Source organism: Psammomys obesus, unplaced genomic scaffold (assembly GCF_907164565.1).
Source record: "Psammomys obesus unplaced genomic scaffold, mPsaObe1.curated_primary_1811, whole genome shotgun sequence".
NCBI lineage: Eukaryota > Metazoa > Chordata > Mammalia > Rodentia > Muridae > Psammomys > Psammomys obesus.
Window position 1 is genome coordinate 3736772 of NW_026596155.1, and position 22944 is coordinate 3759715.

Sequence of the window (22944 nt, forward strand, 5' to 3'; positions counted from 1 at the left end):
GTATAAAAAGATATATAGAATATAAAAATTCATAGAAATAGGAAATTTTCTATAAAAAGGTATAGAAAGCCAGGGGCGGTGCTCACACCTGTAATCCCAGCATTCAGGGAGACAGAGATAGGCAGATTTCTTGTGAGTTTGAGGCCTGGTCTATGAAATGAGTCTAGGACAGCCAGGGCTACACAGAGAAACCCTGTCTCAAACAAACCAAAGAAAGTATAGATCGACGGAATAATATGTCAAGTTATTAAAAGTAGAATGATGTACTAGATGGCTTTTGTTGGGTTTAGGTTTGTTTTAGGGGTTTTCGAGATGGAGTCTCCTGTCGCCTGTATAGTCAAAGCTGTCTTTGAACTCCTGACTCCACCCCTGACAGCTAGGATTACAGGCCTGGCTTGTTATGTCCATTTGTATGAAAAGTGGTGACAGATAATATTTTCACAGCACTTATTGTGTACAGACGTAGTGATGTTAAGCATATGTCACGTGTACTCCATATATGGCATAAAAATAACTCATTAATCCTGTCAGTGTTTGGCAATAACAACAAAAAAGTTTAAGAAAAAAAAAAGTACCTGGGTGTAATGGAGGTAGGAAGATCACTAGGAGTCTGAGGCTAGCCTGGTTTCCATAGTAAGTTCCAGCCTGAGCTATAGTATGTGACCCCGACTCAGAAAACAGGCTACAACAGGTACCTAATCTGTGATGTTCTGTAAAAGACCAGATAGTAATATGGCAACCCAGCAGTGTGGTTATCGCCCAGCTACTTCCTCTCCCACTGCAGCTCTAAGTTTGTCTTGGTCAAACACCTAAGCTCACCACAAGCTGCCACAAGAATCCTCCTTGGTCTAAAAATTCTTTCACAGTTTTTGTAGGGGCCACAGTGCACGCGCAGCCTGCCTAACTCAAGTGTGTCTTCCCCCCCCCCCCACCCCTTGTAGATCTGTCCAGCTGAATGGTCAGACCCTGAAGATGGTGGATGACCAGACTCTGCCAGCCTTAACAGAAAAACCTCTCCGTGCGGGCAGCTCACTAGGCGTGCCTGCCTTTTCCTATGGGTTTTTTGTCATAAGAAATGCCAAAATCGCTGCTTGTGTATGAAAATAAAAGGCATGCGGTAGCCCTGAGACAAAAAGCGGCCGGGTGTTATTCAGAAGAGTGGAGCGAAACTCCAGCTGTAGGAAGGCCGACTCGTTATCACACTTCAGGGCTGGGGAGGGCTGAAGGAGTGGGGTGATGGCATCTAAGGAGAACACTGCAGGTGATGGCTCCTCGTGCCGAATGATGCTTAGCGCTTTGCACACAGTGTTTTGGGGGTGTTAAAAAAATGTACGGGAGTGCCTCCAGTATGACCCAGAGGCCAAGGAAGAAGATGTCCTGATTTGTTTTAAAGCTTTGTTTCTGTTCTATTCTTACTGTTATGGCTAGCGGATTGTCAAGTGTGTCCTTCAGGAGCCTCTCTGGAGCTCCAGTGGAGCTCATCACTACAACCCCACACTGACTGTAGGAGACACCTGCTCACCCGCTGAGAGGAACTAAGAGGGGGAGAACTGGACCCTGTGCCTCTTCTCGAGTCTGTGAGAGGACACATGGCTGGGTGGGGTAGAATTAAACAAAGGACAAAAAAGAAAACAGTGACCCCAGCTGAGATGGAAGGGATGGCAGAACGTTTGCAGTGGCCGCAGAGGACGAGGTTAGGTGGGAGAAGTTTTAGGGAACACCTGACTCCCTGCAATGTCTGCGAGTGTTTACGTTTCCTAAACTGTTAGTTCTCCCTTCTCCTGGGAGCCTTGGCCTGTGAGTAACAGAAACCTCTAAATGAGGACACTTATAACCCCACATAAGAACTTCTTCAAGTGAGGAAGGGCCCAACAGCTGGGCGCGTCATGGGGGTCCATCTTCTTTCTCCCCCTCAGTCCTGCTGGCTCCCCTCTTGGCCTGGCCACATAATGGTTGTAACTGGTCCTACAGATTCACTGAGCTCTGGCAGCAACCAGAGGGAAAGGATGTATGGTTTCTCCACAGACCTGAAGATCTCTTTCTCAGAGGCTTTCCCAGCAAACCCTTCTTCAAGTCTCTGCAGTCTTACAGGCTCGGAATAGGTCTGTGGTGGTTTCTCCAGTCACCGTCCATGACCGTTTGATGTCTATAATTGCCTTCAAGCAATCTTCCTTTGGGACAGGGAGATTTGGAGTCCACAGCACTGGACATTACAGCCCTATGCTTTTGACCAAGTAACAAAATGCAATTATTTTCCCCCAGGGTTTTAATCCTCCTAAGGATTATAATTCTATACGTTTTGTGCCTACCATGAATATTATCTCAATTGAATTCAAGTACATTGATGAAGCTAGACCTTAAAGTTTGTATGCTTCACTACTCTCAAATTTTTATGCAGGTAGTTTCTATATTTTCACATTTGAAATAAACTAATTTTATAGCCTTAATTTGCATGGTTATTCTTCTAATAAACCTAAAGCTTGCAGGATCTTATGTTTGAAAGTCTGGTTTTAAAGGATTGGAGCTGTGGCTAGCACAGACAAAAGGCCCTGGGTTTGTGGCTAGCACAGACAAAAGGCCCTGGGTTTGATCTTCAGCATTGTAAAATGAATGAACGGAAACGTAAGAATGAATGAATGAAGCCTCCTTCTCCTTCACGAATTTTTGTATACTCATACCTATATTTGTTCATCCTTCCCAACATAGTACTTGACTATGAAGAAAAGGAATCATCAGGCATAAACATAACTTCCTACTTCAGTCACAAAGTCTTGACTTATCTACTCATTTCCCTTGTCCCATTTCCACTGAATAAACTCAAAGCTTCCTTTCTTACTTGTATGATTATGGCAACATCTAAGTTGTTCATTCACTGTTTTGCCTCAAACTCTTTTAAGATGTATTTTTTTTACTATTTTTAGTTGTGTGTGTGTGGTGGGGGGTGCACATGGGTGCAGGTGTCCTCAGAGGACAGGAACATCACATCCCCTGGAGCTTCAGTGACAAATGATTGTGAGCTGCCCGACACATGTCCTGGGCATTTCAGTCGGGTTTCCTCCAAGAGCAGTAAGTGCTTTTAGCCATGGAACCACCTGTTCTCCATGCCCTGCTTGGGATGTTTACATGGTTTTCCATTCATTTCTTACAGGCCCATAAGGTCCTTCAGCACCTGGCACCCACCTTTTCATCAGCCTTTGCCCTAGTCTAACTCCAGGCCAACCAGAGCTACCATGCCCAATTCAGCCTAAAAACCCTAAAAGTTTAAGAGGCATGAGCAATAAAGGGCTGGTAAGCTAGTGCTAATTGTGGATAGTTAGATGAAAAAGACATGGTTGTGTGAAGAATACTGCTCACAGTCACGTTACTAAATGTTAGACGTAATATTAAAGTTTAATTATTATTAAACTTTTAAATTATATGTATGAGCACATTTTAATGTATATTTTATATATATGACTGCATGTACACCTGCATGCCAGAAGAGGGCATCAGACCCCTGTAGAGATGGCTGGGAGCCACTATGTGGTTGCTGGGAATTGAACTCAGGACCTCTGGAAGAGCAGCCAGTGCTCTTAACCTCTGAGCCATCTCTCCAGCTCCCCAAACTTTTTAATATTAAAGTTTAATATTAAGTTCCTCTTAAGCTCCCTGAGGGGGAATGCTTGTCTGCTGTGTTAGTGAGACTTTTTAAGCTGACCTGCCTGCTAGCTTTTAATCTGCAAGTTATCTTATTGTTCTAACGATTTTCACTGTTTATTTCACCCTTGTGGTTCACAACATCTCCACAAAAATAATAATTTCCAAGTCCAGGGATGAAACTTGTCAGGACATATGATTTTTTAAACTATTTTTACTTTTTTCTTAAAAAAACAAACATTTATTACATGCGTTTGTTTATGTAGTATGTGGCCCATGGAAAGCCACAGACATCATGTCACAATGAAAATGGTTGAACACTTCTGCGAGGTTCACAGAACAGGGCAGAGGGCCGTGAGTGCCTCCGGGGTTCCTGCCTCATGCTAGTAACTGTTCTTTGGACACGGTCTCGTCTTATAACGTGAACACCGCCCGCACTAGATGAGGTGACTGAAGTGGGTTTGGGAGTCAGAAAGTTGATGGACTTTAAGACACATTTTTCAAATAAAGGAATCAAGCAAATTTTAAAAATCAGTTTTATCGTCTTTCCCCCTCTAAAATTGAAAGCATTCACAATGCTTTTTAAATGTTAAATATTGTTTTGGGAACTCCAGGCAAATGGAAATAACGTGCAAGTGTGAAAATGCCTTCTCTTTGGCGTGGTGGGCACCTCTGACCTCCGAAGGTGCTCAAAACAAAAACAAACAAACAAACAAACAGCATGAAGACAACATTTTGGAAAGGAGGCCGCAAACTTGTAGAGAATTCAGAGCTCAACTGGCAAACAACAGATGACTGACATTGCATTGTTTCCGTTCTTGGGACATGGCTAAAAGATCAAGGAGCAGCAGCGCGTCTCAGACTGCAGAGAAAGGCCAGCGCGCCCCCTGCTGCATTTCCCCCCAAAGGTCAGGCCAGCAACCTGTTACACAGGTATCACAGAACTCACTGCACCTGCTTTTAAGGAAAGGGACCGAAAAGGATACTCGGCCGTCTCAAAACACAGGAGTCCAGATAAGCGATTTACCCAGAGCCAGTTAGTGAGGGGATTACGTGGGTTAACACATGCTGGGTGCCTGGTACATAGCAACATGCAAGGGCTGGCTACCATGAAGGCTGCCATAAAGTTGTGAGGTCTTCTTCCATATTTTCTCTCGCCAGACAGGGTTTCTCTGTGTAACCGTGGCTTTTCGGGACTCCCTTTGTAGACCAAGCTGGCCTCCACTCAGAGATCCGCCTGCCCCCGCCTCCCCGAGTGCTGGGGTTAAAAGCGAGCGTCACCACCGCCCGGCTCTGAAGTTGATCTGAGTCAAGTTGTTTGCATCCCTTTTGGCTGACCGTCAAACTCCGGTTCACCCTCGAATAAACAGCTTCCCTTAATTAAACAACAACAACAACAACTTAGTTTACGTAATTCACACACACACACAGAGCGCACAGGCCCACGCCTGCAAACCAAGGGAACACCTACCCGCGCACCTAACACGGCAGCACTGCGCATGCTCGCCCGCCCGCGGCGTGTCGCCCTGGATGACGTCACCAGGCGGCGTCCAGCCTGAGCGCCATGCTATGCTTGCGAGGCGGAGGGCTAGCCCGGGGCCTGCGGGCCCTACCGCCGGCGCGGCTGCGGGGTCCGCGCGGACTGGCGCTGGCCCTGGCGCGCACAGCAGGGGCGCCGGGCGCGCGGGACTGGTGGGCGCCGGCCCCGGGGACGCAGCGCGGGCGCGCGCTCAGCCTGTCGGCCGCGGCCGTGGTGAACTCGGCGCCGCGCCCCCTGCAACCCTACCTGCGCCTCATGCGCCTGGACAAGCCCATCGGTGAGTGAGGCGGACCGGGCTGCGGGCTCCCTCTGCCCGGCGAGCCTGTCCGCGGCTGCACGCCCCGGGTCCTGGAACGGAGAGCCCGGGAGCCACGGCTCCGCTGCCGGCTTGTGCACCCATTGGTCCAGCCACCTCGGGACTTACTCAGGACGTTAGCCCGGGACCCACGCTCTGAGTCCTGAGACCCGAGGCGGACAGTGATGCTAATAAACATGTATTCCACTGAGACGGTTCCGACGCGACCTAGTGCACCTTTGCTTCCTCGAATGCTTTGCTTGGCGATTTGCAATTTCGAAGCATGTCCGCATTCATTAGTTTTCGATTCTGCCCCTAGTTAGAGCCAGTCCAGAAGGACCTAGTGTTGGTTCTGCCCCCCACCGCATCACCGGTTACAAAGACTTTCAGCAGTTTCTGAACGCAGCCGGGATTGCGCTTCCGGATTGCTCGTCAACGTCAAACTAACACAGTCATCTCTCTTTAGGACCCTATTCTTTTTTTTCTCTCTCTCCCATTTCATCATAGTGCTCATCGGTTACTAACTTTTGCGCTGTTGACACGTGACCCCATATGAGTTCTCTCTGCACGGAACGCCTCTGTCTGGTGCCTAAAAAGCTGCCCAGAGTAGTAGATTAATTCACCCGGCCTTAGTGATTGAAAGAGCTAGGGAAACTGCCCGCTTTCAAAGCGTTTGTTTCTGTTTGGACAAGACAATTGATGACCTAGGAAAGTATGGAAACAAGTATCAGTGGTATAGGTCCTGTGCGGGGGGGGGGGGGGGGGGGGGGGGGGGGGGGGAGGGGAGAACTTAACTGTGGATCTCCAGTACCCGAAACACTGAAGAAATCGTACTTCAGACGAAATGCTATATTGCAGAGGAGTAAAGAGATCTTGGAGAGATGTTTTCAAAATCCAGGGGTAGCGAAATGCAGTGGCTCACACCTGTAATCCAGCATTCAAGAGTCTGAGGTAGAAGGTCATTGAAGTTGCAGGCCAGTCTGGCCTGTATACTCTGAAAAACTAAAAAACTAAACAAAAACTGTTGAACATGAGCCTGAGCTGCAGCAGTGGAAAGATCTAGAAAATTGTGGGAGACAAAGGGGAGATAGATAAGAGAGGAAAGAGTTCAGTGCTGAATTCTAGCTAATTTAGATGTTATATGTACACTTTCTGTGGAGTACATTCAAATGCCTGAAATATTTATTCCATCGTTACCTATCCAGGACCCCCAAAGTGGCCCGTATTTGAGTTCGGTGTTCTGTTTTCAGGCAGGGCCCCATTATGTATCTGAGGCCAGCCTTGAACTCTGTCCTCCTGCCTCCATTCCCCAATTGCTAGAATTACAGCCATGCACCACCATGCCTGGCTGGACTTTTTTTTTTGTTTGTTTTATTTTGTTTGAGGCAAGGGCTTGCTTTGTAATCCAGCAAGCTTGCTGCAGACCTCCAAGTGACAAAGGGGGTGGGAGTGGCACCATGCCCAGCAAGGCCTTGCTTTTGATATTCTAGATGGATGCTTCCTGTGTAGGACTTGAGCACTGAATCTTAGCAATCAGAGATTAAAGTATAAAGGCCTATTAAGTGAAAGGTAGGACCGCCTTTATCAGGCTGTTGTGTAATTCAGGGTTTACACAGGCACTTTATGATTCTGTTCTTTGATTCTGGTTGACAAAGCTACAGGATAGACTTACAGGCATGCAGGGCAGATCAACAGCTGCCATTGTTTCTGTTTCCACCATTAAACACCATTATTCTAGCAGCTGTACAATTTGCCATGTAACAGGACTCTATACAGTGGTTAAGAGCTAAGCTTAGAGCCAGATCTTACGGATTTGAACCTTTGGCTCCATCCGGTGGAGGGATGGTGGTTAAATTACTTCATATTCTCTGCATTTCTTTTTCTATAAAGGGGAAGTGCGGGAAGTGCTACTATTGACTTTATAGAGTTATACTTAACATCTCCATCTGATAAAGTACTTGGAATAGTGCCTGCATATAAGGGCTCAAGAGTCATAAATCGGGGTCAGAAAATCAAAAAAAACTATCTTTACAGTTATAAAGATAACAAATATCTTAAGGTACTGGCGTGCATGTTTTGACACTAAGACAATTACAGAGTAGAATTCATTCAGTGAATGGTTTAGGGTCCCTACCAAGTGTCAGGAGCAGAAATTGGCAGTAGAATTCCTGGTTTAATAGCTGTAATTCTCTCGTGAGATAGTGAGACAGTTGTTTTATTGTATTGCTATTGGACCGTATTACTTTCATAGACCAGTATTAGTCTCTTGTTTTTTTTTAGAAGGCAGTGACAGAGTTCTCTTGTTTTCCAGTACTGGGAGTGGAACTCAAGGGCTTCCAATATGCTAGGCAAGTGCATTACCATTGGGCTGTGTCACAGTCAGGCCACCTATATTATTTCAGGAAGTTTCACCAGGTGGCACTCTTTCCACCAAATTGGCAGTATTGGTTTTTCCTTCTTCATTAGAGTTGTGTTGTCTTAGGGCAGATACATGATTAGAGAGCCATAGGTTTAGCCTACAAAGGCATTTTGCCCTGCCCATACCATTCAGAATCTGACCATCTCATTTCATTTCCCAGACAGTCTTTCCCTTTATAATAAACACTGCTGTCTGCAAGCTATTTGCCTTTTCTCACTACCTCTGCATCTTTCTCTAGAGAATAGCCTTAAGGAATGAAAGTGACACAGGGAAGACAGAAAGAGATGTCCTGTGAATCAGTAGGGGCAGAAGACATAGAGGTGTTGTGTGTATTGAGATTTAGTTAGGAGAAGTGAGTTTTTTACTCTAGTTCAGCCAGAACTCCATCCTAGCCACTGTGGCATTGAAAAATTATGCCTCCACCTTTCAGTTTCTGTATTAATTACCTTTCTGTTGCTGTGGTTAAAAACACCATGGCCAGGGAAACTCAAGGAAGAAAGAGTTTATCTGATGGTAGCTGGCCATCATGGTGGGGAGCATGGCAGCAAGTCAGGCTGCAGCAGAGCTGAGAGTTCACATCTTGAACCACAAACAGGAAGCAGAGCATACACCAAAGCCCACCTCCAGTGACACGCTTTCTCTCAGATTGCGCCATCTAAGCTCTCAAATGTCAATACCCTCTGAGGCCACTTGTCCAAATGCCAGAGCCTATGGGGGGACATCCTCAGACATCACAGCTAAAGTTATTGTAACAAAAATATTTCTTGCCTTATTGTTTACTGTGAGGATTCCAGACTAGCCCATGCTATACAGTGAGACCTTGTATCAAACAAATCAGTCTTCCCACCCTTTAGACCTTGTCTAACAGGCAAGATGAAAGACTTCGTTATAGAAATAGGATGTCATTTTCTGTATAATATACTCCATTTAGTTTAATTCCATCCAGCTTATTGGCTAAGCATTAAAATTTACCGTCTTTCTACACATGGCATCAAGTACTCAGTTGAGGACAGAAAGCTGCAGTGCAGCAGCCCCTGCCCAAGGCCATCTCAGTGAACTGTATTTACCACAGTGAAGGGAGCTTTTGCTGACTTGTGAGTAGCTGTGTTTTTAACAGCTGAGGAACTTCTCCAGCCCCTTTTGTCCATTTCTTATACTACTGATCTTTTTCTTCTCTGTTTCTGGGAGGGAGCTTTTTATGTGTTAGGGTAAATACTTATTTGCAATGTGAGTTACAGATTTCTCTTCCCTTGATTTGGTGTTTTTTGTTGCTGTTGGCTGCTTGGCTTTATTTTGCTTTTGTGACAGGGTCTCCCTAAGTATCCCTGGTTGGCCTAGGACTTGATATGTTGACCAGGCTGGCCTTGGACTTGATTGTTCTGCCTTTGCCTCCTGATTGCAGAAAGTGTAGATGTACACCAGAGCACCTGGCTTATTTACCAAGTTTTGTCAGATTTTGTTAGGGACGTTGCGTGTTTTGTTTTGTTTTGTTTTGTTTTGTTTTGGATAGGGCCTTGCTATGCAGACCAGACCATCCTTGAACTCTTGAAACAAGGTGTCACTATGTAGCCCCAGCTGGCCTGGAAGTTGCTGTGTGGCCAAGCAATCTGCCTGGTCTCTGGGATTAAAAAAAATTCTGGTAATTAAAGGCATGTGCTGCCACATGCCATGACCTCAGTGCCTCGGTCCCATGTCAGATGTTTCACTCTGCTTATGTACTCTGAGATGCAGTGATTATACTGTTTTGGGGGGGGGGGGGGGGGGTGGGGAGGGTGTTGCTTTGGTCAACTTGACACTAGAGTCATCTGGAAAGAGTCAACCTCAGTTAGGAAAATGCCTCCATCTGCTTGCCTGGGGCATTTTCCTAATTAATGATGTAGGAAGGCCTAGCACACTGGGTGCAGTGCCGCCTCTGGTCAGATGGTCCTGAATGGTAGAAGAAAACAGGTTGAGCGAGCCAGTAAGCGTCAGTTCCTGCCTTGAGTTGCTGCCCTGCCTTCCTTTCATGATGGGCTGTGATGGTGATTTGCACACCACACAAACCCTTCTGCCTTATGCCATGGTGTCTGTTACAGCAGCAGAAGCCAAGACAGTGAATAAGCAGATGAAGAATTATCTGTCTTAAATTTGTCTTTTTCCTTTTTTTCTGTGTGGTTTTGGTTTTGTTTAGGAACCTGGCTGCTGTATTTGCCATGCACCTGGAGCATTGGTCTGGCCGCTGACCCAGGTTGTTTTCCAGACTGGTACATGTTGTCACTTTTTGGCACTGGAGCTATTCTGATGCGTGGAGCAGGCTGTACTATTAATGACATGTGGGACCGTGACTTCGATAAAAAGGTAGTTCATCCTGGGAAGGAACAGAGAGACTTCTCTCATTTCTGCAGAACAACATACTGGCGTCACACAAGTGCCACTGAGATCCACCATGAAAAGTGATCAGTGAGTAGCCGCTGTTGCAAAGTGCGGTTCACTTCCCTTCCACCAAAAGAGCGGCCAAAGGGCAGGATGTGGGCTGGAGTTTTACAAGTAATTTAAAACGTAGGAGCCAAGCGTAAGGAAGTTAAAGGTGGGAATGGCAGTTAGAAGCTGACCGTGAACCTTTTCATGTCTAAGAGCTAGGTCATCCCTTCCTTCCGAGCTGTTCTTCTGTGGATCAGATTTTAGTTTAAATGAACCACAGCAGGCATGTTAGCATTGGCTGCACCACAGTCCCCACCCCGCCCCCTCTTCAACTCCTGTTTCCCATAGTCAGCAGTGGCCCAAAACTATTGAGTGGGAAATTCCAGGCCTTCAGTATATAAGGTTTAAATTTTGCATCATCAAGTGTTGTCACAAGCGTTCTTCTACTAAATGTAATTCTTACAAGTGTCCTGTTTTATTCTTAGGGATTATAGTTAGTCTGTGAGACAAAAGTATAAGTGTATTGTATTGGACAGCTCGCTCTCCCTCCCCCGTCTGTTTCTCTGTCTCTGTCTCTCTTTGTATGTGTGTGTGTTTGTGTGTGTGTGTGTGTGTGTGTGTGTGTATTTCTGGAGACAGAATAGGATGGAAGGTGGCAGAAGCCACGGGATAAAGCACCTTCATGCTATGCACACACATGGGCCACTTGATTGGCCAGCAAATGCAAACCTGATGTGAATGTTCACATTTCCTGGATTGTTTTTCATTCTGTATTCCTTATAAACGAGGCTTCAGATTCCTGTTTAAAGTAGTTCAACATTCCTTTTTTTAAAAGCTCAATATAAGGCTTATTTAAGAGGAAAAACTTCAGTGAATTAGCACATCTGTGAGTAATGGCGTGCTTGTTTATAAAAGTGAACATTGGAGATTAAATATTCAAAAGGATTTTTGTTCTCAGTTACCTTCAAAACTAAGACTGTTGAACTTGGGAAGTAGGGAATTTGAAGAAGAAAGGACAAATTAAAATATCTGAGTTGCTCTATCTAACTTAGAAAGCATTTGACAGTCCCACACTCCAAGTAGTGTTGAAACTACTCACAGGTCTGACTTCTGCTCCAGGGTGGAGTAGACATACTGTTCTTTATTCTTCCCATTCGGTAAAGCGGAAACTCCAGACATCACATAGGAAACAACCAAAGACTGTAGAAAAGGCCACAAAACCTCAGGATCCCCAAAAGCATGATAGTTCAGTTTCTGGATTGATTTTTGCCTCACATATCTCAGTCTTGGAACAGAAGAGGCCAGCAACCTGGGAACAGAAATGGGCATAGACCACAGCCAAGCAGCACCAAATACCTTCTTCTCAGAAACGAGTGGCGGCGATGGAGCAAGTATGAGCTAAGTCCATCTGGAAATAATTGGGCAACATCCACAGTCCCTTCCCCTTGCCAAAGAGTTGTCCAAATCCAACTAAAGCAAAGTTAAAATGAGACTGGAGGGCTGGAGAGATGGCTCGGTGGTTGAGAGCACTGACTGTTCTTCCAGAGGCTCCAGGTTCGATTCTCAGTGCTTATGTGACACTTCACAAGTACCTGTGACTCTAGTTCCAGAGGATCTGACATCCTCTTCTGGTTCTGTAAGCACCGGACACACATGTGCTGAACAGACACAAAAACACCCATACATGTAAAATAGAAATAACAAGATTCCACCCTTAGGCACCTAGAATGTTTGGGTTTTAAGTAAGAAATACTGAAAAATACTTGCAAAAATAACAGCTGAATGTCTGAATTTTGGCAAAAGGCATGCGTATACATTGTGTAAGCCTATGTTTTCATGAAGGCAAGTGCCTGTAGACATGGGCAGTGAGTCCACAGTAAGATGGATTGTAACCAGACTCTGAGCTGATGGAAGTCTGAAGCACCTGAGTGCAATGAGAGACGCCGAAAGTGTGATTCATAAGAAGAAATGGTGCTACGTTGGATTTCACCAGAATCAGTTTAGACAGCAATTTTAAGAGGATTAAAGGCATATTTTGAAACCACATGCCTACAAGGATAGTAGTATAAAAAACTCCCAGACCCAATCACTAAATAAAAATACTTGATTAGTATACAAGTTGCTCTATCTCCAGAGACACAATGCCTAGATTGCACGTGGCATGTGAAAATGTTTTTTTTTAACATCGTTAGTTTTTATTTAAATGCAGACTTTAAGTGCAGTAAATCTCACTATAAATGCATCAGGTGACTGAAAGGAAGAGCAATGGCAGCACCAAGGCTAACAGAAGAACAGCCTGTAAGTGCTGTTGGGGCTTGGCTCAGGGACACAGCCGTGCTTCAGACCGGGAACCTAGTTTGTTACTAGTTCTAGGCACACACCTATGCAGCTCGGGGCTGCACTCCTGTGCATTCATGACATTTTGCATGTGAACGTAGTAGCTTTCCTTTCTAGTAGTTACAAACTGGAACAAGCCAGCCATCCTTTCTTGTGTGAGTAAACAACGTGTGATACATCTGTACTGTGGAAAACTACAGAAACAACAACACAAAGCTACCATGCAACAATATGGGCACATTTCCAGAGGTTAGCTCAAGAGGGGGAAAAAACAAAATGAAAGGATTACACACCATGTGCTTCTCGATGGACGGGCTAGCAGGGAGAATGACCATTCTCGAGAAAAATAGAGATCCTTACAGTAGCAGTTTATAGATTTTTGTCTGTATTGATGTAAAAATTCCAGTTGCACCTAGGATGTCTTCAGCGGAAGGGATGATAAGGGTATATGGGATTTCCATGTTTTTTAATTCATTTATCTGAGAGAAAGGCTTTATTCAGAAGTAATCGATCCAACTGTGTGATGACACACACCTGTGATCCCAGCACTCGGGAGGCAGAGGCAGTTGATCTCTGTGTTCCAGGACAGCTAGGGCTACACAGAGAAACCCTATCTTGGGGGGGGGGGGACGACAAAACAAAAAACAAAAAACAGGCTCCCACCAACATTTTCCATTTTCTCCAAGAGTCTGGGTTGTGTGTTGGCATGCAGCAAACCCAGGTGTTTCATGGCCATTGAGGTAGCTTTTGCTGACTTAGATTTTAAAATGTTATCTATTTCTTTTAAAGGATGAGGAAAGTCTGGGCCTAATTGTAGCCCTTACTTCAGTTTCTTGTAGGCAGTGTTATCTATCAGTAAGGACACGTTCATGGCGTGGGGGCGGCTTACTGCCCTGAATAGTAAACAACTTGCTAATGTATAAAGTCATGAGTGGATTGCTGCTGCGGTGTATCAGTTACCTGTGTTTGTTGATACATCCAAGTGATTGTACGGCAAACATCAGGTTAGAACATGGACTAAAACGTGAGGCTTTCTAACCCCAGATCCCAAGTTCTTAATTCATAATGCTGACATTTTTATTATAGTCTTTATTTGTGAATTTAGTATAGTCAAATCACATTGGGGGGGATAACAGTCGTGATTTGTGGGTTTAACAGCACTGTCCATGTTCCCCCAGCAAATTTACCTTTAACATTTTGGCATTGTTGGTCTAACATTACAGACCCATTCAGTAGTGTAGCAAAACACTCCCATAAATACATATTATATACAATTATACAATGTGTGTGTATATATATATATGTAATTTTTTCAAAGTTTGTTTTTAGGTATTTTGTGTATGAGTGTTTTTGTCTGCTTTATACCTGCCCACCACAAGAGGGCATCAGATCCTAGCATAGGTGGTTGTGAGCCACCATGTGATTTCTGGGAATTGAACTAAGGACCTCTGAAAGAGCAGCCAGTGCTCTTCACCCCTGAGCCATCTCTCCAGCCCTCACTTCAGTTTTGAAACACTGCACCGTTCTCCTTCCATCCTGTGGGTCCCATTATCAGGCCTGGAGGCAAGTGCTGCACCCCGAACCCTAGCCCCAGGACCCACCATTATCAGGGCTTAAATGAACAGTTGAATAGCACGTGAGGTTAAGGTGTCTGTTTTCCTATGTTGAGGTTATGAGGACAGCAAATCGCCCGATTGCTGCTGGGGACATTTCAACCTTGCAGTCCTTCGTCTTCCTTGGGGGCCAGCTGACCTTGGCACTGAGCGTTCTCCTGTGTTTGAACTACTACAGGTACGTTATTTGGTTTCACAGTTGTGTGTAAAATATTTCCTCTGAGATGGAAAATGTGGGAATAAAGTAGAATTTCTTTATTACAAATCTGCCTATTGACGCCGGTGAAGCACCCATGGGTTAGCAAGAGTAAAGGAACCCACCCCTCTGTGGAGTCTGCTTTAGGGACTTAAGCAATTAGTCAAGGCCAGCCCAGTTCTGAAGCCCTTCTAGCATTTGCTCTACAAGGCACATCCTTGGGCTCTCAAGTGTGTATGCAGCCCCATGCGCGCACTCGTGTGTGTGTGTGTGTGTGTGTGTGTGTGTGTGTGTGTGTGTGTAATCTTAGAATTCCAGTTACTGCTAAGTACCTGGAAGCAGAAGTGGTTAGGCTCAGTGAGCAAAAAGAGGAACTGTGTCTTTCCCAGAGTCTGTAACTAATCAAAATAGCAGAAGAGAAAAATGTGAGGACCCGTTCTTAGGCTCTCTTAAATAGACATAGCATCAGGTGGCTGTTTTCAAAGTACTCCATGAGAGGTGAGACAGGCCAAGAAGGCAGTTTCGAAGAAGTATTTCTCTGTAGAGAATCCGCGTGGTCACATGTCAGGCAGTATTAATAGCAAGGAAAAGCTGTGTTCAATGAACTTTGAAAAAAACCACAGAACATCTTACATTTCTGTGTCGTTTTTCTTTTTTCTTTTCTTTCTTTCTTTCTTTCTTTCTTTCTTTTTTTTTTTTTTGTGACAGAGTCTCAACTATGTAGCTCTTGTTGTCCTGGAACTCACTCTGTAGACCTGGCTGGGCACAAACTCACAGAGATCATCCTGCCTCTGCCTCCTGAGTACTGGGATTACAGGTGTGCACCATCACGTCTACCGTTTTCTCTTTCTTGAGCAGTAGCCCCTGCTGTGTGTGCGAGGGAATCTCAGCCGTCTGCTGAACCCTGCATGGGACACTGGAGAGCTAGGGGCATGGCCAGGATCACACTGGAGGTTGGGCTTTCCTCATTCCTCACGTGCATGTGTACGCACAGGCACTTCAGTTTTCACTCGGCACAAAGAAATGCAGTTAAAACTGCTTGCTGCTAGTGAAGACTGTAGAATTGAAGCACTTACAGTAGTATCTAATACATGAAAGTACCATGTGTTAGCTTTTGTTTTGTTTGTTTGTTTGTTTGTTTTGTGACATTTAAAATACTTTTCTAATCATCTTCTACTATAGGTAAAGTCAAAGTCCAAGAAAAGAGTTTCACAAAAATATTACTTAAGACAAAACTACTTTGCAACTATTCTTATTAATGACTTGAAAATATCTCCTGATTTCTGAATGATGCCACTAATCCCATAGTTTGTTTCCAGTATAGCTTTGGGAGCAGCATCCTTACTTCTTGTCGTCACCTACCCACTAATGAAAAGAATAACGTTCTGGCCTCAGTTAGCTTTGGGTAAGTCCCTTTACTCGGTCTGTCATGTTTTATATCCTGTATAAGATAGGTGTGTGTGTGCTTGTAGATGAATGTCAGGTTATCCATCAAGTTTTACAAAAAATACATATTTATACTTTAAAGGAGTTATTCTCATTGTCTAGGAAATCTTACATATTTATAAAGATTATCAAGATTATTATTTTTCTGGAGTGTTTTTTAAAACTCTAGATGTGTCATAAAAAGATGGTTGATGAGTGTATCCTGAGGAATTTAAAAGTGAGGTAGGAAGCAGTTCTAACGCAGAGGTTGAAACTGATGGCTTCGCCAGCTCTCACTCCATGAGACTTTAAAACATAGTTATAGTCTCTGCCTCTCCATTAATGGACTCTGAGTGACTAAAAAGCATTTTTTACCTAAAGCCTAGCATGGGCATTACACAGGGCAGGTACTCAAGGCAGTATTTGTGCGCACGTGTGCACGTGTGTGTGCGTGTGTGCTTGTGTGAAAGGAAATCAAATACAGAAGTGAGGTAGATAAGGAGTATAAGCGTTTCCTATCTTCAGGTTAGTATAGTAAAGCTGGCGTAGTCACTCCAGACATTTATCGAGCTCCTCCTTGTACTTTGTGCCAGGAATGGCAGCAGGTTCTCAGAAGGGAAACAAAGCACGCTCACTGTTTTTACGGGGTTTTAGGGCAACGGATAGGCAGGGTGTTGCAGCGCATCATGGCAAGCAAGAATGTGGTGGGACCACAGAGGAGCATGCTTTCTCAGAGGAAGAAAGCATAAGAAAGGGAAATAGGTTTCTGCAGGGTGGCGTGGGACCCTGCTGAAACGTGTCCTGAGAGAGTTGCTGGCTGAGGGCCCAGCAGAAAGCTGAGCAAAGCCTGGACCTGGGAAGGATCAGCAGGATCCTTCAACTGATCCTGTGGAGCCGCCAACCTGTGAGGCCCTGAGACCTCTATGGAGAGGCTGTGCTGGCAGCGAAGCACAGAGGTCTGCACTCTAGTCCCACCGCTTGGAGGAGGTGGAGGAGCGCAGGCTTTGAGCCTGGCCAGTCTGGGTTCAGACCCCAGCACATGCAGTTTGTTGGCTTTGCCAGGCCCAAGGTTCTTAGCTACCTTATTAAAGGGTATTATTCTTTTTATTAGCTATGTTATTTTAATTAGTAGCTAAGCTTTCTGTGCCTATATTGTTGTTTTGTAAGACAGAACAAATAAATACCAACCACAAGAGGTAGAGACTGTTGTGTGAGCACAGAGAGCACTGTAGCAGGGCTTGACTGTAGTGAGCACTTGGCACCTGCTGAGCCCCTGCCCCAAGGTCCTGTGGAGTGCTGACGGACATTCTCCTTCCCTCTTCCTGTCTTACCCACTGTAGGGTTGACTTTTAATTGGGGTGCGTTGCTCGGATGGTCTGCCATCAAGGGTTCCTGTGATCCAGCTGTATGCCTGCCTCTTTATTTTTCTGGAGTTATGTGGACAATGATATACGATACTATTTATGCCCATCAGGTAAAGAAGTGATAAAGTTTTCTTAACTTTGGCTTAGCTGCTGTTGTTTTCTAAGAACACTTTATTTCTTTGTTTGGCTTGGTTTTAGTTTTTTGAGACAACATTCCATGTTACCCAGGCTGGCCTGGAATTTGCTGTGTAGCCAAAGATGACCTTGTACTCCCGATTCTCTTTCCTTACTCCCTAACAGATGGGATTACAAATATGCATCGTGACTTTAAAATAAGAGCCAAGTTAGAAGGAAAACCATTCACAGTTGTCCTCATCCAGCAAACTATTTCTGTTTGTATTTATGTTTGTTTACTCAACACTTCAGCTGATTGATTGCTTTTTTCACAAGCATTTCAATATTTTTTGTGTTCCAGGCACCGGTTTAAATATTTTACAAATACTAAGTCAATTCTAACAGCCTGAACAGAAGGGATCTTGTTGTCCACATTTTATAAATAATAACTTCCCCATGTTTCCATGGGTCGTGGAGAGCAGGGCTGAAGCTCAACCCAGACTGTCTCCATGTGCTGTGCTGTTAGCTGCTCTGTTCCTCTGTCTGTCTCTGTTCACCTCCGTAGGCAGACTTTTAATTGTGTAAGTCATGAGCATTTCCCTTTTTTAGTTAGTTTAGTTTTTAGTTTTTGAGACAGGGTCTCAGGTGCCCTTGAACTCTTGATCCTTCTACCACATGCTGAGTCCCAGGCATAAGCTGTCATATCTGACCATTCCCTATATTTTTGTCCATTCTTTGTCATTGTTACTTGAAGTACACTAAATAGTCCCTTGGCTTCGAATGGCATCACTGTTTTAAATATAGTGATATGTCTGTTTTGCTAAACCAAGCTGTTTCTGAGTTTTGACAGTTATAAATAATACTTTCCTCATTAACACTTGATACACCCAAGTTTTCAGGTAAAACTTAAAGGATGGGATCTGGAGAGACGGCTGTACAACCGGGGAGCACAGCTGCTCTCGGAGAGGAACAGGACTTGGTTCCTAGCACTCACCAGGTGGTCCACAACTGTGTAACTCCAGCTCCGGGAAGTCTACACCCCCTTCTGGTCTCCATGGCAGACACATGTACACAAACATGTACACATAAATCAAACTAAAGCTTGTCAGAGGTGCAAACATCCTTAAAGCCCTTAGTACTTCCTTGCATAGTTTGTTTGGGACGCTTCATTTTTGCTTTTCTTGGTTCATGACCATGTATATATACTTTAAAAAAATCTATTTATCTTTTATGTATACAGTGTTCTGCCTGCATGTATGCCTGCACACCAGAAGAGGGCACCAGATTTCATTATAGATGGTTGTGAGCCACCATGTGGTTGCTGGAAATTGAACTCAGGACCTTTGGAAAAGCAGCCAGTGCTCTTAGCCTCTAAGCCAGTTCTCTAGCCCTTATGTTTATGCTTTTGTCAGCTTTACTGAAGTACAGTTGACAGACATTGTTTATATTCAGTGATAATGAACTGATGCTTGATAATACATACATTATAAAATGATAGCACATTCCCCACCACGGTTACTTGCTATTTATGTATCTAGTGAGGATTTATTTATGAACTTAAAACATTATTCCTTTATACTGTGTGTGTCCTTGTTACGGGAGGCAGAGGGAGAGCAAGAGCCGTCAGCACCCAGTTCTGCATGAAGGGAGCAAGCTGGGCTGAGTGGGAATTGGGTGGGTGTGGCTATGCAGTGAGCATTTCATGCACTGTGACACCAGTAAGATTGAAACTGACAACTGAGAACTCGGGAGGAAACCAGGCATGGTGGTAAGCCTTTAAATACCATCACCCAGCAGATAGACACAGATGGATCTCTGAGTTCTGGGGCCAGCCTGGTCTATCCAGCAAGTTCCCGGGCAGCCAGGGCTACATGGAGAGACTCTGTCTCAAAAATTAGAAAAGTTATATTGAGCTGTAAGCAGTTGAGTTTTAGTCCTGACGTAGTAGAAGTTGAATGCCAAGTCATCCGGGATTATAGGTAGAGCGGCACGTGGAGGGGCAGACTGGGTATTACACAGCGTGAGGAAGTGATGTCCTGCTGTCCACCGCTGGGCTGTTCTAAGTCACATGGTTCACGGCTCGTGATGTATCAGCATGCTCTTTGAAACGTTACGCATTTTGAGTACACAGCAGGGTTAGTTGTATGACCTTGTAAATATATTTAAAACAGCCTAGTTGAGTACTTAAAAAAATGTGATCTTTGTATTGCTGAATTAAATATAAAAACATGCTGTCCTATTCCTGCTATTAGGACAAAAAAGACGACGCTCTGATTGGCCTCAAGTCCACGGCACTGCTGTTCAGGGAGAACACCAAGCAGTGGCTCAGCGGCTTTGGGGTTGCCATGCTGGGAGCGCTGAGCCTGGCGGGAGCCAACAGCGGCCAGACCATGCCCTACTATGCTGCTGTGGCTGCGGCAGGAGCCCACCTAGCTCACCAGGTTTGGCCTTTTCCTCACTGTCCCCCGTTCTCCTCAGTATAAATTATGGAACAATATAACCAGTGCTAGCGAGGCCAGGAGCTTCCTAAAACAAAGTACTGCTTGGCTTGGCTTGCTCTGAGTTGCTCCTCCTTCCATGTCAACTTGTCAGCATTGCTGGGTGTGGAGGCACAGCCTTTAATCCCAGTACTCAGGAGGCAGAGGTAGGCACATCCCTGTGAGGCCAGCCTGGGCTACATGGTGAGCCATATAGAGAGACCCCATCTCAAAAACAAACAACAACCAAAACAAGCAAATAAACAAACAAAAAATAACCTTGTTAATTTAGGGAAAATAACATAAATGGGGATTTTTTTTTTCTCCTTTGATTTTCCTGAAATTACTTCTGATATGTCTAGGAAATTTTCAGCTATAGCTGAAGCTTGTGGGTGGAATTGATTATAACAAAGCAAACGGATAAACCTATAATAATAATAATAATAATAATAATAATAATAATAATAATAATAATAATAAAATAGGGCCAGACAGATCACTAATAGGGTGGCAGTGCTTGCCACCAAGTCTGATGGCCTGAGTTTGAATCCTAGGCCCACATGCTGGAAGGAGGAAACCAACTCCCTTGAGCTGTCCTCTGAGCTCTACATGTGCGCTACGCACACATACTTATAGGAACACGCGCACAAATATGATTTTAAAATGGAACAGTCATGAGTTTCATTGGTATAACATGGGTCAGGCAGCCTGGATTCCAGCAGCTCAGGAAGCTCACATCCTAATAGAAAATAGTTCTGGCCAGTCGGGCACATGGCACACTGGGCTCATAATGCTAGCCCTAGGAATGCTGAGGCAAAGGGTCCAGAATCCAAGGCTAGCCTCAGCTACACAGAGATGCTGCCCAGAAAGGAAGGGAAGCAGGAGGGAGAGTTAAGTATGCTTCAGGGCTGGTAGGGGGGAAAGAACACAAGTAACCTAGGTGGCTGGCCATAGGTCTGTGCTCCGGATCCCCTGTGAGCACAGGAGGGAGTTAGGAACACATGGGCAGAACACCTTTGGTTGTTATAGCAACCTGGGAGGGTCTGCCTCATTTAGTGAGAGCCAGTAACTTGCAAGGCCTTTCATCACCCGCACAGTGCTCAAATCAAATGTCTCAATTGAAAGACTGCTGCAGAAAATGAGGCTGGAGCCCGAGGGTGGGAGCTGCAGGGGCCAGCTTGAGCTCCTGTGGAAGGAGGGTCTTCCGTGGGAGGTGGAGGCCCCTCCTCAAGTGCTTAGGCTCAGAGGCTTGGATTTTAAACCTTTTAAAATTCTGTGATATCCCCATTCACATAAGATATGTCTTGGGAATGGGCCCCAAACTGAAGCATGAGCTTCCCATGTGTGTCATGTCTGTCTTAGTCACACAGCCTGAAGGTACCTGGATACAGGGATTTCAGAGAACCTGTATCCTGCCTGATTCACACAGAAAGCAAAGCCACATACGCAGTTTCCAGCCGCTATGTCAGTTTTGCACGTTGAAACTTTTTTTTTACTAGAGCCATCAAACTTTGGTTAGAAGCAAGCAGAGCAGATGGCCTCTGAGCTATTCTTGCACCCCTACCCAGTGCTGTTAGGACACAGTCTGAGTAACTCCCCAGGAAGATGCTCTGATTTTTCTGCACTAGAAGATAGGGCATAGTAAGGGCTTGCTCTGGAAGCAGAACCTAAGCTGTTTTCCCTCTCAGTGTGCTGTGCCCCTCGAAGTCTACAGTGGATCCCAACAGTCTGTGCTCTTCCCTTCCAGATACACACTGTAGACATCCACAGACCTGAGGACTGCTGGGATAAATTCACCTCCAACCGCACAGTAGGAATACTCCTGTTTTTAGGGATCGTCCTTGGGAATTTGTGGAAAGAAAAGATGGAAGAAACAAAAGAAAGTGATGATGTTAGAGTAGAAAATTAGCAGAGAAGTGGAGCTTCGTGGTCCCTCAAGAAGCAGGAGACTCATGCGTGACGGCCATCAAGTGACACGGGGAGCCTGTCTCACAGATGTGAAAGGCTGGGGTTGTAGCTTGGAAGCAGAGTGCATGCTGACCATGCAGCGTGCCCAAGACCCTGGCTCTCTCCCAACAAAGAGTAATTTGTAAAGCTCTCAGGGCCTGAAGCCAGCCACATTGTTAGATGCAGATGAGCAGTCTGTTCAAGAAGAAGCATGTGAGTAGTGTCTTTGCCGGATTTTAATGCTGCTGTTTCCTAGCAAAATGCCTTCCTGTCAGAGCAGCTCAGGACACCTGGGGTTAGGCAGGCCCCAGTGTGTGCATTGGTGTGGCCTCTGTCCTTGTCATTCTCATCTGAAGCTTCAGAAAAGAGTTGTAACTCATCTAAATTAGTGTTTTTTATGAAAATGGCCACATGCGTTATTTCTCACTAAGGATCTCCTTTGAGAAGCTGGGGCACATTAGTATTTTTTTTCCAAGAAAAGGTTTCTCTGTGTAGTTTTGGCTGTCCTGGACTCACTTTGTAGATCAGGCTGGCCTTGAACTCAGAGAGATCCCCCTGCCTCTGCCTCCCCAAGTGCTGGGATTACAGGCATGTGCCACTGCACTGGGCTGGCACATTATATTCTTTATTGTGATCTTTACTCACTGCCAAAACTGTAATTCAAGACACCATTCTGATTCTGGTGGTCTAGAAGAACATAAACAAATAAAGTTGATACTTACTATATCCATGGCTTTGACTCTCCTTACAGCCAGCCCTGACATAGACATTGTGATGTGTTTTCTTTGTCTGGGCCTGTAGTCTATATGTCGGTGACCTAAATGAGTTCTGGCCTGCATGTTGCCCTTTTATCTTGATTCTCTTGAAACAGCCAGAAAACTTGAATAAGGCCAAGTCACTCCCTGAGCGCAGGGTCCTCCGTCACTCAGGACACACCCCAAATCTGAGATTGAGATGCGTATGTGTTTTGTTAGCAGGTATGTTGGTGTACCTGCAGTGCCCACAGAGGCCAAAAGAAGGCATCAGATCCTGATTCTCTGTGGGCGCTGGGAAATTGAACCTGGGACCTCTGGAAGAGCAACCAGTACCCTTAACCGTTGAGCCTTCTCTCCAGCCCCACCAGTATTTCTTTCAATGTGCTTTTGATTGTTTTTTTTCCCCTTTGTATTATCAATTACTAA

The 22944-nt window shown here is 45.0% G+C and overlaps 2 protein-coding genes across 3 annotated transcripts in view; both read left to right on the forward strand.

The window, feature by feature from the left end:
* Positions 1-1427, forward strand: part of Hpse (heparanase) — a 31499-nt gene extending 30072 nt beyond the window's left edge. For both annotated transcript variants that reach the window (XM_055594644.1, XM_055594645.1), the window contains exon 12: positions 942-1427. In XM_055594644.1, coding sequence (XP_055450619.1) covers positions 942-1101 — 160 coding nt within the window. In that variant the 3' untranslated portion in view covers positions 1102-1427. The remainder of the gene's footprint in view (positions 1-941) is intronic.
* A 3755-nt stretch (positions 1428-5182) lies between these two features.
* Positions 5183-22489, forward strand: Coq2 (coenzyme Q2, polyprenyltransferase). Its single transcript, XM_055594584.1, has 7 exons — positions 5183-5453; positions 10061-10227; positions 14297-14418; positions 15756-15841; positions 17202-17335; positions 19592-19780; positions 21564-22489. The coding sequence occupies exons 1-7, from the start codon at positions 5201-5203 to the stop codon at positions 21723-21725; spliced, it is 1113 nt and encodes a 370-aa protein (XP_055450559.1). The 5' UTR covers positions 5183-5200; the 3' UTR covers positions 21726-22489.
* The last annotated feature ends 455 nt before the right edge of the window (positions 22490-22944 follow it).

What these genes read in the sequence shown, in the direction of transcription:
- Coq2 (XM_055594584.1), top strand. Translation starts at nt 5,201, where the DNA reads ATGCTATGCTTGCGAGGCGGAGGGCTAGCCCGGGGCCTGCGGGCCCTA. An exon ending in GCGCCTGGACAAGCCCATCG is followed by an intron (nt 5,454 to 10,060) that starts GTGAGTGAGGCG and finishes GGTTTTGTTTAG; the next exon opens with GAACCTGGCTGCTGTATTTG. An exon ending in ACCGTGACTTCGATAAAAAG is followed by an intron (nt 10,228 to 14,296) that starts GTAGTTCATCCT and finishes TCCTATGTTGAG; the next exon opens with GTTATGAGGACAGCAAATCG.